This window comes from Phalacrocorax aristotelis, chromosome 13 (genome assembly GCF_949628215.1).
Source record: "Phalacrocorax aristotelis chromosome 13, bGulAri2.1, whole genome shotgun sequence".
Lineage (NCBI taxonomy): Eukaryota > Metazoa > Chordata > Aves > Suliformes > Phalacrocoracidae > Phalacrocorax > Phalacrocorax aristotelis.
Window position 1 is genome coordinate 6,788,280 of NC_134288.1, and position 14,373 is coordinate 6,802,652.

Consider the following 14,373-nt stretch of genomic DNA (forward strand, 5'->3'; position numbering starts at 1 on the left):
TTGTTTTCTAACTAATAATTTCCCAAGACTGTTGCAAGCTTCTCCTGTCCCAGGTGAAACTAGGTAATTATGACTGACCTTTGAAAGCTTCCAGTATCTGCTGGTTCTGCTTAATTTGCTCCCGTCTTACATATAAAACTGTGAGTAATTGCTGCAGTTTATTAAAGTGGAAAATAAAGATTTTTCAAAGCCCTGAGATCACTTAGTTTCAATACATTCAACAGCCTGTAATAGATACTAGTGTTTTGAGCAGGTTATCCTAATGAAAAATGAGAGGGGAGTCATATGTGTGACTTCCTATTTTGTACAAGTGTCACTTTGTTGTAGTCACAGCAGGTTTACAGGATTGCGCTGATCTGCAATCCGGCACATCAGGCAGGTCTCTCTGGCTGTGAAAAATCATAGACTAGCAATATAAGTATCCAAACCACAGCTTTTACAAATGAGCTAAGACTCAAAAATTACGACAGGCATTTAAAAATGCGATTTTTCAGGTTTAAATCTGTTTTGTAACTGGTCTTTTGTTACCTCTTTATTAGCAGAATGCACTTGTTTCATATTCAGAAGCCTTTTTTTAATATGTATTTTTTCCTAAAACATAAATACTAGAAACATGCTGCTGCCTCTAAGAATATTAGAGATTCTTACGAAATAACATCAAGGAAAAGAAAACAAGTGAACTTGGATATGTGGGGCTGCTAATAAAATTGGATGAGTTGGCAATGCTGCGTGCCTCCTGCTGTACTCTGAAAGAGGGTCAAAGACCTGAACTTTTGATATCATAATCAAAAATATCGAGATATGGATGTATTTAATTACCAAATCTGTTTCACCTGCAAACTTGAAATGCATCATGTAATAAAGCTGAATATAGAAGAGAATTAACTGAAGGAACACAACGTAGATGGCTTCACATGGGGCTTAAAGCGAGGCAATGGCTTGGAAGGAGGGCTATGGAGGGTTTAGGGGTTTGGTTTCATGTCCTGTGTTGGTCCTAGAGCCTTGCTTTTGTATTTCCCTTCAGCTTCTTAGGCCTGGGATGGCACAGCCTTGTTTTGGCTTGGGCACCGTGACCCCATTGAGCCTGTGCTGGCTCTGATGCCCAGGAGTCCTGCTTTTGCTGCATAGAGCACTGTCCAACCTTCGGGGTTAACTTTGATGAAGCCTTTGCAGAGCCCCCTGAGGGCCACTGGTCCAACTGCTGCATGAGGGAGGCAGGTCTGCAGAAGCTGTTGCCCTCGTGAACTCTCTGATCCAGAATGCAGAAAGAAGCAGTGCAGAAGTGGAGGGCTGAAGCCACCCTGCAGGTACAGCACAGCCACAAGCCTGGTCTGACAAGGGGATTTCACGCCTTTACAGATCTCATCCATGCACAAGAGCAGGAACTCAAGCTGGAGCAAGGTGTAGGATCCCATCCTGACACAGGACTGCAAAGCTGGTCAGGAAAAAGGTACCCACCTCCCTTTCCCAAAACAGGCGCCCTCAGCACAACAAGAAGGCCTGAGTACACCAAATAAATCTCACAACTCACCAGGATCAAGAACTGGAAGGTTTCCTACAGGTTTTATATCCAGGTCGATTTATGATTTAATTTAAACACGTAGTTTCCAGCCGTTTCTTTTTGCAAGCAATCACCTAGGCTACATTAACCTGATGGTGATGTACTGTAGTTCCTGGGAGCCCTGGAGAGAAGGAGACAACAGCACTCAGAGGTGTGAACTTCCCCCATTTATCCTGATGGGGTGTGCACAGCCTTGCCAGGGAAGCAGGTCCAAGCATGTTAACCACTTCACTGCCAGGCTGTGCCCTTGAAAGGACTGTCGCACAGCAGCGTGTCCTGTATGGGCCTTTCCCTTCCTTTGGCAGAGCCTCCCCAGTGGCAACGGATGCAAGCTTGGAAGGGGCTGAGGTGCAGACTCCTGGAGTGTAATGGTGTAGGCTGTAGGTTTGGAGGGGGTCCCGGGAGATCAGATGGTGTTTTTATCATCCAGTTTGTTGCAACAGGTGTGGCCACAGAGGTGTTACAGTTTAATATGCTTTTGAACACGTTGTTTAGCTCCCTGCCTCTCAGATCTAACAGTGGAGCAGGGGCTCATTGCAGGCCCTGCTCAGACTCAAAGGTAATCCTATGGGAGAGTGGAGAAAAAATATAGCACATAGAAAGCCACCCTTGGGAGATGCTTCTGCCTGGTTTACGTATGGATGTCTCAGACAGAGGTTTCCTTCATTATGTGAATGGTATTTCACAGCAGTGGCACAAGGTTTTGCCTCCCACTAACAGATCTGGCACTGCTGCCATGGGTCTTTATTAGGACCTGAGCTAACAAACCAGGCAGCTCCCTTTACATTCAGAGCTCTCCTATCTGTCTGTCAGCAGACTCTTGCAGACAGCGCAGCACTGAGCCTCTCATGTGCCAGCCTGGAAGCTCTGTTTTGCAACCAGACGCACGCTTGCAAATGCCTGTGAAGATGGCAGCTGCTAGAAGAGGTAGTGATCCTTCCCTCTGAAGGGGGCTGGCTGCAGCTGCAGCACGGAGGGGTTGCAGCCGGTCCCTCTCTTGTGGCAGCGCACAGCCACCTGAGCAAGGCTTCTTGGGGAGACAGAGATATGTAAGATTTAAAGTGAAACTGCTGCTTCAGACAAAGGGCTTTTAGGAATCTCTGGTGCCCAAAGCTAGAGGTGCCAGACTGCTCCCCAGCACCAGCTGACACAGCCTCCAAACCCCTCCACCCCCGAAGGCGGCAAGGAGGGGCTCAGAGCAAAGCCCCCTTTCATCCCATTTTTGTGAGCTTGGGGGAAACATCTCTTCCAACAGGAAAGGTGCCTGAAACAGCCTTTTCATTATGTTTATATTTAAAAATCTAACAGTTTGCATAATAAACAGCTCTAGGGCCAGAAATATTTGCCTGCTCTCAGTAAAAAAAGGAAGTCCTCAGATCCTCTTCTGAAGACTGTAAGAAAGTGACAGAGTTTTTCCTTTACAGGATATAAATATGCAGTGCAAATAGGTGGCTGCTGTCACTGCTTACATTTTGATGTATCTCTTCAGATAGCCTGGCAGCGCCAGATTATTTTAGTGTCAAATCAAAGCTCTGGTTGTGTAAAGAAGCTGAGGAAAGGTACAGTCTGTGTTGCAGCACAGGATGGAAGCTCCAAGAAGAAGACTGGAGGCAGTCCTGTGAGACATGTACCAGCCATGCATACTAAACCTGCCATTTAGTACACTGAAAAGAAAATCCCTTTAGTAGAGCTGCTGCAGAACAGAAATAAATGTCTTCAGATTTGGGTTGGGGCAGGGAGGTGTTTTTCTAGGGAGGTACATAATTGATTCTCACATTAGCTAAAAGAAAATAAAGCTTTTGTTTCCTTTTTACCCTCCACCTCTTCATGAGAGAAAAAAAATTAAAGGACCTGTTTACAGTGGAAGAAAAATCTTGCTGGCTGATCCCTTTTTAAAGCAGAAAGCTCTTATTTGCAATGCACCAGTGCTGTCCTTGATTTCAAGTCAAGTCAGTCCAAACCTGCCGGATCTACGACCCTCCTTGGCATCACTCTGATCTGCATGCAGGGCAGTCGTGCAGCGCCTAGCACAATGTAACCTCTGCGCGGTTACTCCGGCTTCTGCTTTTCAGCCTGATGCAGTCATGTAGGCAGACTAAGGAGAGGTCAGTCGCACGCTCAGGCTGCCCGCAGGATGGATGCTCACACCAAGCTCGGCTCCTTTCCTGCTGAAGGGAACTGACAGCCGCGTCATTTTGAAATGCTCAGAATCAAACTGCACGTCAGGCCATTTAAGCTTATACAGGTTCTGTAGGAGCGTGACTCAGCCAAGCTCGCAGAGTTCCTCCTGTGCAGAGCGGCCTACCAGAAAGGCCCGGCAGGCCTCAAGCCCACCAGCAGCCCCGCTGGAGGGGAGACGCAACCGGGTGGAGTTGCCCAGCCGAGACAACACCGTCTCTGTTTCCAGTTCCACTGCCTGGCGCTAACCAGGACGCCGAAACGTGGCCACAGCCAGCTCCCGGGTGCCGTGAGGAGACGGCCTGCCCCGGTTCTCCGTTAAACCCTGCCCGGGGTCGGGGGTCCAGGCCTGGCAGGCCCCGGCCAGGCCCAGGGCGCGCCCCGAGGCCCCCAAGGAATCCCAGCAGCCCGTTCCTCTCGCGGGGGCTGTGTGGCCTCGCAGGGCGCTCGCGATGTCACCGTGCCGGCTGTCGGGGAGCGCGGGAGGGGGGAGGCGCCCCCACGGGGCTGCCGGCCCGCAGGGGGCCGCCATGCTCCCCTGACGGGGCGGGGCCGCGGCCTGCCGGCCGGGAGGCGGAACCCACTATGCAAATGACTGGCGTGGAACGCATGCGCACTGCTCGCACGGCGGGGGACGGCATCTTATACAATGCACAAGGTTCCTTCAGCGGTGGGATGGGGAGCGGGGGGGTAGGGCCGGGTATGTAAATAACGGCCGATTTTTGCCACTCGATTGGAGGAGAGGGAGGAAGAGGCGTGACCGGATATGTAAAATTCAGCCGGCGTGTGGAAGGACGGGGCGAGCGGCCCGGCTGCGTTTGGAGGGAGCACACGGGGCGGGGAGTGGTCCATATGCAAATCTAGCCGGCTGGGCGTTGCTCGGATGCAAATACACGAGCCGCCTTTCCCCCAATGTTCAGCCCAGCAGCGCCTTGGCCCCGCCCCCCCGTAAAAGGCTTCGCGCCTGCGCAGTGCGCCGAAATGAGGACTTAGTCTGTTACACAACCGCGGAGAAGCCAGGGGCTGCGCTCTCCCTCGCCTCCAGGCTCCGCGCGTCCTCGGCGGCGGGGCTCGGCTCGGCGCGCCTCTGCTCTGCTCTGCTCTCCTCGGCTCTGTTCTCCTCCTGCTCCGCTCCGTTAGGCCTCCCGTGCCTTCCGGCATGAGCGGGGACCAGCTGCACAACGATTCCCAGGTGAGCGCCCTTCGCTGCCCGCGGGGGCCCGTTCCCGGGGGACCCCGGCCCCTCGCCACCCAGGCCGTGGGGTCCTTACTTCCCCTTAGGGTCGGCCCTAGGGGCCAGGCTGACATCACCGCGTTTAACCTCCGTGAGGGGAGACGTGCCCTGCTGCTGCCCCCGCTCGGGGTAGCCCAGGCGTCTGGGGAGAGCCCTGTCAACCCGGCCTGTCCCCCCTGCCTCGTCGCGCTGGGGCGCCCCCGTCCACAGAACCCTCCCGCCCCGGTTCTGCCCAGATGGGGGGCGGTGGGGGAGGGGGACGTGTGTGACCCCCGGCCTGGGAGAAGGGGAGGGGGGCGGCTGGCTTCCCTATGGGGTGGGGGGGTGTCACCCCAGGAGCTGTGCGGGTGCCGGTTCACCCTGCGCCCCCCCGCTCCCCCGCCACGGAGGGCACCTTCTGCATCGCGCTGGTGGTTTCTCATTTGATATTTAATTTCCCTAAAAATGAGAATGAAGGAAGGGGGGGTTGGAATCCAGCTCCCCCCCCCCCCCGCAAAAAAAAAAAAAAAAAGCCCGGCGTGGGGACGGCGTGTTTCACGGTCTCTCCCTGTCTCCTCTCCCCGCAGATCGAGGCGGATTTCCGAGCGAACGGTGAGTCTGGCCCGGCGCGCCCTCGCCTCGCCGCCCGCGCCGCGCCGCGCCGCGCCGGCCGCGCACAGACATGGCGTCCCAGAGACTAAGTCCCGGCTCCTCGCTCACCGGCCCCATTGTTCCCATCGAGCTGCCAAAAGCGCCCCGTTCCCGGCGGCTTCGGCCCCCCCTGACCGCCGCCTCCCCGAGTGGGGGCACCGGAGGCCCCCGATCCGAGCCCATCGGCTCTCCCGGGGTCCCCTTTGGGCCCCGATTCCTCCCTGGAAAGTCGCCTTGTCGACGGTCGGGACTTAGTCTCTGCGCCATTTTCTTTTTCTCCTCTCTTATGTGTGGCTTTCTCTTCTTCTCCTCCTCCCCGAGCTGCCGGAGAGGAGCCTTCCACAGAGGCACCGCGCAGCGATCCCCGGCCCCCAGCCCCTTCTTAACGGAGGGGAAAGCAAAGTTTTTAACTAAAATAAATCCCTGAGCCTTTTTTTTTATCGCAGTTTCCCTCCCCCCACTGCTCCCCGTCTCTGTTCCTTTCAGGGAATCCCTCCCTTCCCCTAAAATGAAAGGTGATTGCAACATGTTGCTCTTTAAAAGAATCTGCTGCATCCATTTTAAGATCAGTCTTATTTCTTTCCTTGCTATTTAATTGATGTAACTTTACCTTGTTGGGTGGGGCTTTTTAATTAAAATAAAAGCCTACATTAAAAAAAAAAACCAAACAACCCACCCAACAACAGTGTAGACAATTCCAGAAAGGTAGACAACATCACTTCAGAAAGTTTGCAAGCTAACTGTTCATTTCGTTCAGAAACATTATAGGAGTCCTGTAATTTTATATATATGTATATATTTATGTATGAATATATGCACTTATATGTCTATATATTTATATTCATATATATACACACACATATACTATTATCTTTTCTAATCGGCCTGATGGCTGCTAACTTTTTCTGATCGCTTATTCATTTTTCTAGGAAGCAAGCTAATTGCAATCCCCCCAGGTTGGTAGGTGTCAAATTGAAGGGCTTAAGCAGGGTGGAGGGAAGTTGAGGACATACACCTACCTTTGTGTGTATGTGCTATTGTCGCTGTTCGGGATGTGTAAGGAACTCTGATCTGTCCTCTGACTGGTGAGGTGGCAGAGGACAAAAAAATGGTTGAAGATATCTGCTAGACTTATGCTGATTTTTAGCATGCTTTTCTGGATGATGTCCATGTGCCTGGTTGCTTTGTAGGCTACTGCATGTAAATATTTACAAACCTATGTTTGCGTGCACCTTTCTGTCAGTTCATTGGAATGTGATGGTGTGTGTGCAATAGGAGCAGGCGGTAGCGAAGATGCAGGTTTTGAACATTTATTTCCATTATGAATCTCTAGTAGGGGTCTATGAATAATTCTTAACATTAAAAAGGGTGCAGTGGATTTCCTAAGAAGTGCAGGAGTAAAATATAAGCACGTATTTGAGTACTAGTAGCCTTCTTATGCTGGGATATATTTGCTTTAGGATCATCTTTATTTTGGGAGAAGTACTTCCTGGTAAGCTTTAGTTATGTACTGATTTACACAGGGGAGATGCATATTTGACCTTTCCACTTCGGCTTCCAGTGAACCTCTTAAAAGGATTTTTCTCCTCTATTGTGACCATGTGCTGTTTTATTCTTTCAAGAGTTTTGGGCACACAGCACTTAAAACTCCTCCAGTTTTTATTTCTGCTATGTGTTGGAGGATTTCAATACAGAAATTCAAAGGAAGACACCTTGATGGAAAACCTGAATACCTGGTAAATCAAGCACACCCAACAAACTCATACCACTGTAGGTACCAGCACCCATTTCCTCCTATTGTAATTATTTTATGGCAGTCCTGTAACATCATTGTGACTGATCAGAGGCCCCTAAAATCCAAAATCCTTTTCAGCGCTGAAAGGTGTGTGTAACCCCCTTAGCCTTGTTAAGGGAATAACGTGGAATAGACACTGTCCTCTCTGACCTTGTGACCACGACTGATCTTCCTGAAAACCTGTCACCTCTGCTTGCACCGAGTCTTTTTTCCTCTACGCAGGAGTTCTTTGCACTTCTCTGTCGGGAATTGTCTCTTACGGATCCGAGGACAGTGATTGTCATTTAGGCATAGTGGTGAGGCTCTAGCTCTTATATTCTTGTTTTGATCCTATTTAGTGGCAAAGATTAGGAATGAGTGGTAGGAATCTCAGGTACTTTTTTTTTTTCTTCTAGATGCTTACAATTGGTTGCACTTTGGTTATTGTTAGGCAGCGCTTAACTGTGGAGCCAGTCTCCTTTTAGGCTGCCTTCCCTCTTTACATTTGGGGGAAGGGAAGTTTTTCTGGGGGTTGGTACTGACTCATTCTAAATGTTGAATATACCAGCAGTAAACATTTTTGTTAATAAAGAATGTTTTGGGTGACTTCTGGGTAGTGTATCAGTAATAGAGCAGCTTAAGCACTTTGAAGCTTCCTATTTTTACTGATGTTCATATCTAGGTCAGTGGACATACTACCTCGCGTGGTGATCACGCAAGTTATTGCAGCTGAAGTAAGGTGGGTGGGGGTGGATCTGCTAGCCCATTGCAGGTCAGCAAGGAACACCACGGTTGTAGCTGGGAACTCGGATCTGATTACACACCCGTTTCATTGATAGCAGGGTGATGTTAGGTATGAGAGAGAATGCCAGCAGTAAATATGTGTTCCTGGCTATTTCTTGCGATTAAATAGCCAGATCACTCTAAGCAAGAGTGTCCTGGGCAAATTCCAACTTGGGTAATTGCATTCCCTCTCAACATCCAGATTCTCCCGCTTGTTTAATTTGGCCATAGTGGGTATTTTTTTCACCTTAACTGTATTTTTAGTATCAGTACACACTGCAAAGAATTTTCCATGTTCAGTCCTAGCAGTGCTGGTTTGCAAACCATCCTGAGAACAGTATTGTGCTGGAACAGGGAGCCTTTTCTGCAAGTAGCATCCTCTCAGTCTTCAGCATTGTAGAAAGGAAATGGTAGTCTAAAGCTGTCATTTCTGAGTACAGCTTGGCGATTGAAAATGACCCCTTCACAGGTGTGAATGTTGAGTCACAACTATGTACTCAGGGAGGGAATCATCCTGGGTTTTTTTCTGGTTTGCTTCCCCCCCCACTTGGTAAAATCGCAGATCACGTCAGATGCAAAATCATTTTGGATTCTATTGAGTTTTGCCTTTAAGAGCTTTGTTATTAAAGTTGAACATAACAACCTCTTACAGCTGAGGACAATGTTGAGATTAAAAGCAATTTATCTTGACTTTCAGTTCTCCCATCGTGTTTGCAGAGTAAAGTAGATAAAAATTACTTTTGTTTGCAAAATAATCAAATTGAGTTCCAAAGCTACTAAATTCCACTAACTACTGTTAGTGTCTTGGCTGTTCATCAGCCTGTGATCAGACTTGTGTAGAATCAAGAAGCGTTCTGTGTAGAAAGTAAAGACATCACCCTAAGCATTGTTCTTTTCCTCTGGTTGACTTGACCAGTCATCTTAAAATGCAATTTGAGGCCAGTATCACTGTAGTGACCATTACACTATATTAACAGGAGTCAAGCATCGTAGAGGTGGCTTCTGGAAGTCCAACACACTTGAAGGAGGGGCTTGCTTTAACTTCGAGGAAAAAGAAGTGCTTGCTGCTGCAACATCTTATCAGAAGCTGGCAGTTCTTTTATGTTGGCCTAAGCGCTCATATGGCACCTCTGTATTTATTGGGGTGAAGATATGAAGGGGAATGAGCAAGAAGGAAATTTAAATGAAATAACAAGAGTGCTGAACAAATGCCTTACAAGTTAAGGAATTTCAGCATGTTTTGTGTTTAGCATTAAAGTTTCATGTGTGATAGAGCTGCGCACGTAAAAGGTAGGGGTGATTTAAATGCTAACAAACTGAAAAGCAACATAATGGAGATCCTTGAAAATTTTCAGTGGTTTTGAAACAGACTGTTGGAGAGCAGATTTTTTTGCTTCCTTGCTGTTGTTTTGTTGGCGCCTTCTGGATGGGTGGGAGTTTTTTGAAGGAGAGCAGGGCCACTTCTGACACAGGGCTCTGTGTACCTTAGTGCCACTGTTAGAGCCACTGCGCTAAACAAACTTCATGAAGTTAGGAAGCTTGAAGGTAAACTCTTGTGCTCTGTCTGTATCTTGTGCGCATCAGGGTGAAACTTAAAAGACAAAGTTCCTTGGGAGCATGTTGTCACCAGCATGTTTAAATGTCAGATGTTTGGCAAGGGATCCAAAATACAATAGTTAATGGTATTTACATGCAGATTGATATCTCAACTGAGCATTTCCGTTCCCTTTTTTGTGATACATGGAGATGTGAATCCTGAAGAATGTAACTTGTTCCTTCCAACACAAGTCTTGAGTCACTCCCTGCCTTTGCTTCCAGACTGTGGTGCTGGGTGATGAGCCTGCATTGTAAGAAGTGCTGCCCGCAGCCTCAGAACAATACTTGGGGTAGTTTTAAGTCTGAAACCACTTAGGTTTTTTATTTTAGAAGTATTTAACATCAGACGCCAATCTGCAAAGTTTCTTAATTTTGTTTTCACATTGATTTTCAGTATGTTCACAGCAATCTGTTGCAGTGCTTGTAGAATGTAACAGTGGAGCTTTACTGTAGGAATCTTCAGATGGTTACACATGAGGGTACTCAGAAGTAAAATCGATCATTTATCATGCTTCTCAGAAATGCAGACTCAGAAAAGTAAATAAATGTGTTGTTGGTAAGGTGCTCTTAAATATGATACGCTACAGAAGTTTGCATCTATTTTTCCAGCAGTAGCCTCAGAAGTGCTTTACTAAAGACATTGAGGTCTGTTGTGTTAATTGTTCTGACACATTCAGCATTCAGGTTAAAACTTAATGAGTGTCTTGTGGGAGTGGGGAGTTCAATGCATTTTTGTTAGCTGTGGCCAACTTTTGTTTTTGTTAAAACTCAGCAGAATTACCTAAATGTGCTGGAAGATGTGTTTCGGGGGTTAATGGCCTGTGCGCTTCCTACTTCTAGCAAATTTCTTAAGATGTTTTCCTTTTACTACAGTGTTAAGCAATATCTGTTATTAACATGCTATCAGGGCTGCTTTGTTTACTTTGTAAAACATGAAAAATTTTTAACCAGGGGACCAATGTAAAAGCATGGGTTTTTACATAGCTTCACGTAAGGTAGGCACACATCTCATAAACGTGGTCGAACACAAATTCAGACTTAATTTAATTTACAACTGTGACTTCAGATATTTGTTGGATAGTTCATTGAATTCCAACCTCCTGAGTTGCGCTGTCAGCAGAAACTGCAATAATATGTAATTATAGCAAGTACTTAACATCTCATTGACTCAAATTCCTCTGTTAATGATTTCACTGGATTCCTGTTAAAGTAATACCTGCTGAAATAGCACAAGCCACTGCTCTATTAGAGAGAGGCTCCAGGTCAGATTCTTACTGGTGTTGTAAATTGCTGTAGTTCTGCTAAAATCAGCGGAGCTCTGATGGTGTATGTGCTTTTTTGTTATTTAACTGCAGGGATGGGCCATGATGATACAGTGACTATTTCAGAAAAGGACAATTTAACGTAAGAAATCAGTGCAGATTTTTTTCCGAGGCTTTTCAAGACTGGATAGTTTCTCTTTCAAGACTGCTTGCGCTGGTTGTGCTAATATAATTTCACATATCCTTGTAAGACATGCAGTCATTCAGAAATATTTATCAGCTTATTAAATTAAATTGCCTTTGTGGCTGCTGGTTTTATAGAAGCCGCCCCAAGGTTTATAGGAAACCTCACACTCCGAAACATGGGAGCAAAATGCTGTTTAGGATTATGTATTCTGCTCCTGCCTGCAGTTTTGAAGGACTGTGCCTTAGGTTTCCAAATCTGAGTGAGGATATTCATTGCAGAAATCAGTGTTTATCACCTTGCTTTTCTGAGGCTGTTTCATTTGACTGAGACAGCAGCATATGACAACTATGCCCAGCCATACCTTCTCCCTGTGTGACTATCCGTTCTGAGCTGTTTAGCACTGTCAGCATTTAAATATGGATGATCATTAGATTTCAAAATGCTTCAGCCTGTTAAGAGAGCAGGAGAAGGGTATGGACTTGTTGTTTCAGTAGTGAGTTTGCTGACCAGCTCTTCTGAAAGAACAGCTAGAAAACCATTTTAAAACCCAGTTCTCAGCTGCAGTAGGATTATTCCTTCTAAACAGTATTCCCAGTTACTGCTGTCCTTATTCTGCTCTTAACTGTCTGCTCTAGGGAGCTCCCACTGCATGTGCCTCTGGTGGCTTCCACTGCCTGTCACTGGTTGAACGCTGGAATTAATACAGTGTTGAAGTGCTGTTCTGGACAGAGCAGAGAGCGCCTTTTCTACTGCAGGCTCCTGCTATTTAGTAGTTCAGCTGAACAAGTTGTAGTAGTGGTTTCCCGGTGTGTATGAGACTACAGTATTTTTAGCACAGCATTTGTTCAAAATGTCCTGGCTGACATAAATACTAAATAGTTCCAGGGGATTTAATCAGATTTATAGTTTGTAATATTTTCATCTTGAATGCTTGCTTTGGTCATAAAGAGTGAGCTAAAGTAGTATCTTGTGGCATCACAGTGAGAGATAGGGTGTTCGGAAGGTGACATGAAAAGAAAGGGTGAAGTTAATTTCATATTCTTGTGACCTGCAAGGTATAAAGAACAGTAAAAAGTTGCTGTTGGCCTGAGAAACATGAGCATACAACTATATTTTCAAGTTGAAATTTGGTTTCTAAATTTGACTTCTGTAGATACTTGGCTGATGAACAAGTGAGAGCTCCGTGACTCCAGAATTAAAGTGGTGAGTGTGGGGCTGCAGTCAGTGTTCCTGAAACTTATTCGTTTGTAACACCTACTTAACATCAATGATTCCTGGACTTCTTTGAGATAAAAGTAAGATTGTGTTAAACCTCAGTGTTGCAGTGTCAGCAGGAAATACGTGGTTTTGTGCCAGTCCTTGCAACAAACAGTGCTCTGGGAGATCCTCCAGCACAACTGGTGGAGATCAGACTTGATGCTTTTGGGGAAGTGGGAGACCTTGACAGTTAGTTCCCTATTAATAGCTAATGACAAAGATGGGAGTCCTGTAATGAGGAAGGATGAGTAGAAGAGGGATAGTAGTTCAAAGAAGAATTGCCTCACAAAGTTGCTAGTGTTATCACAAAGTTCTAGTGAAGTTTTCCGTCATCTCAAGGCCTGTTTGTCTGATAGAATAACATACTCTGTGCAAAAAAGATGTGGTCAGACAGCTCTTGTGAATGCTACGTTTGATACTGTTGCTTCGCCCTGGGGAAGTTTCCTTTGTTCATGGCTGTTACTTAAATCTCAATAGTGTCACTCGAAGATGGTCGCAGTAGTCCTCAGTGTAGACGATTAACTTGTACTGACAGCTGCTGTGCGTTTTGAAACTGCCCGTTCCCAACATGAAGGAGTCACAAGGATGGACAGCACTGAGCATGCTTTACTCCTGTCTTGGAAAGCTTTGGAGGCAGGGGCTGGAAAATTTCTGAAATGCATATCTTGATGGGATGGGGGCAGTGCAGGCTCAAATATGGGAGGCATAGCCAGAAAGTTAGTTTAGGTGCTTGTCATGCAGCCTCAGCAGACAATACTTCATCAAGAAAAACAACCTGCGTCTCTACCTAAAGTACTTAAATCCCTTTTTAAGTTTGCAGTTGGTAACTTGTGAAATAGAAATTGCAGTGTAAAGAGGGACAGCATCAGGCCATTGGGAAATTGTTTTATTAAATGGCTCTAAGCCTGACAGGAGCCTAAAGTTGCTCCCCACAAAGCTTCTGAACAGTAGATCTCTTTGGATTCCTTATCAGTATTTTTGACATGAATGTATTTGTTCATGTTCACAAGCTTACCATATGCTTTGTGCAGTTGTGAGCTGTGTGGGTGTGCATGCATGTATTTTTATCTTATACCTTCAGCCAAGAAGGGATTTTTTTAGGGAGTGTTTTAAAGACAATGGCTTCCTTCTCTAGCACTACTGCAGAGTGCTGAGCTTCATGGTGCCCACTAAAAGAGGAAGATTTGCTCCTTCATAATTCTGGTCAACGTAGATGGTCTCCTGTTAAAGGCAGATGGACGTTCATGGAATTCAGTGGTGCAGCAGAGTGATTCTGCAGTTGGCTGTATCTTTCCATGACTGAAGAGAGATTGATTTCTGCCTCAGGAAAGCTTGGAGTGTACTTGTAGCTTCACTAAAATATTTTGATTGGTCTGTGTAACTCATCTTTGGCTAGTTCATATCTCTGTCCATTAAAGACATGCTCCATGGTGAGGATTTACTAGCTAAGTGTCTGTTACGTCTCATGAGCTGCAATATACAGCTGACATAGTCTCTTACAGACACACAGTATTTAGCAGACAGCACAACATTATTTGGGGGGAGTAAGACACGTTCTCAATGAAGGCATAGTTCCAGTTCTTCAAAATTACCCCTTTTCTCCCATAATGCTATTTTTTCCAATGATTTTTCTAAAAATAAGGCCCTGGTGACTTTTCCTACTTATTGCTCATTTTGAAATCCTAATCTCTGATTTGCACAGTCATACCAATTTTTGCACAGTGTCTGGGACATCAGTAGTAGAGCATTTTGCTGTGTTAGGGAATAAATGATAAGAACAAATGAAATATGAGGTCTCGTGTTCAACGTGGGTAAGAACATGCATATGGATAAGAACGTGCGTGCATACAGCTTGTCCGGTCTGAAACCCACAGAGCTAATGCATGAGCAGTGTTTGTCTGGCTGCTCTGG

General features: G+C 46.3%; 1 protein-coding gene and 1 long non-coding RNA gene across 2 annotated transcripts in view; one reads left to right on the plus strand and one right to left on the minus strand.

Moving 5' to 3' along the window:
• Positions 1-501: 501 nt before the first annotated feature.
• Positions 502-4,336, minus strand: LOC142064081 (uncharacterized). The gene is made up of 2 exons (XR_012662988.1): positions 3,413-4,336; positions 502-1,682 (listed from the first exon to the last, which is right to left on the minus strand). It is a non-coding gene; the product is annotated as an uncharacterized LOC142064081 (long non-coding RNA).
• A 381-nt stretch (positions 4,337-4,717) lies between these two features.
• The window catches only part of TOP1 (DNA topoisomerase I), a 68,424-nt gene continuing 58,768 nt past the window's right edge, over positions 4,718-14,373 (plus strand). The window contains exons 1-2 of the mRNA XM_075109242.1: positions 4,718-4,931; positions 5,540-5,564. Of these exons, the coding sequence (XP_074965343.1) occupies positions 4,899-4,931; positions 5,540-5,564 (58 nt within the window). The 5' untranslated portion in view covers positions 4,718-4,898. The remainder of the gene's footprint in view (positions 4,932-5,539; positions 5,565-14,373) is intronic.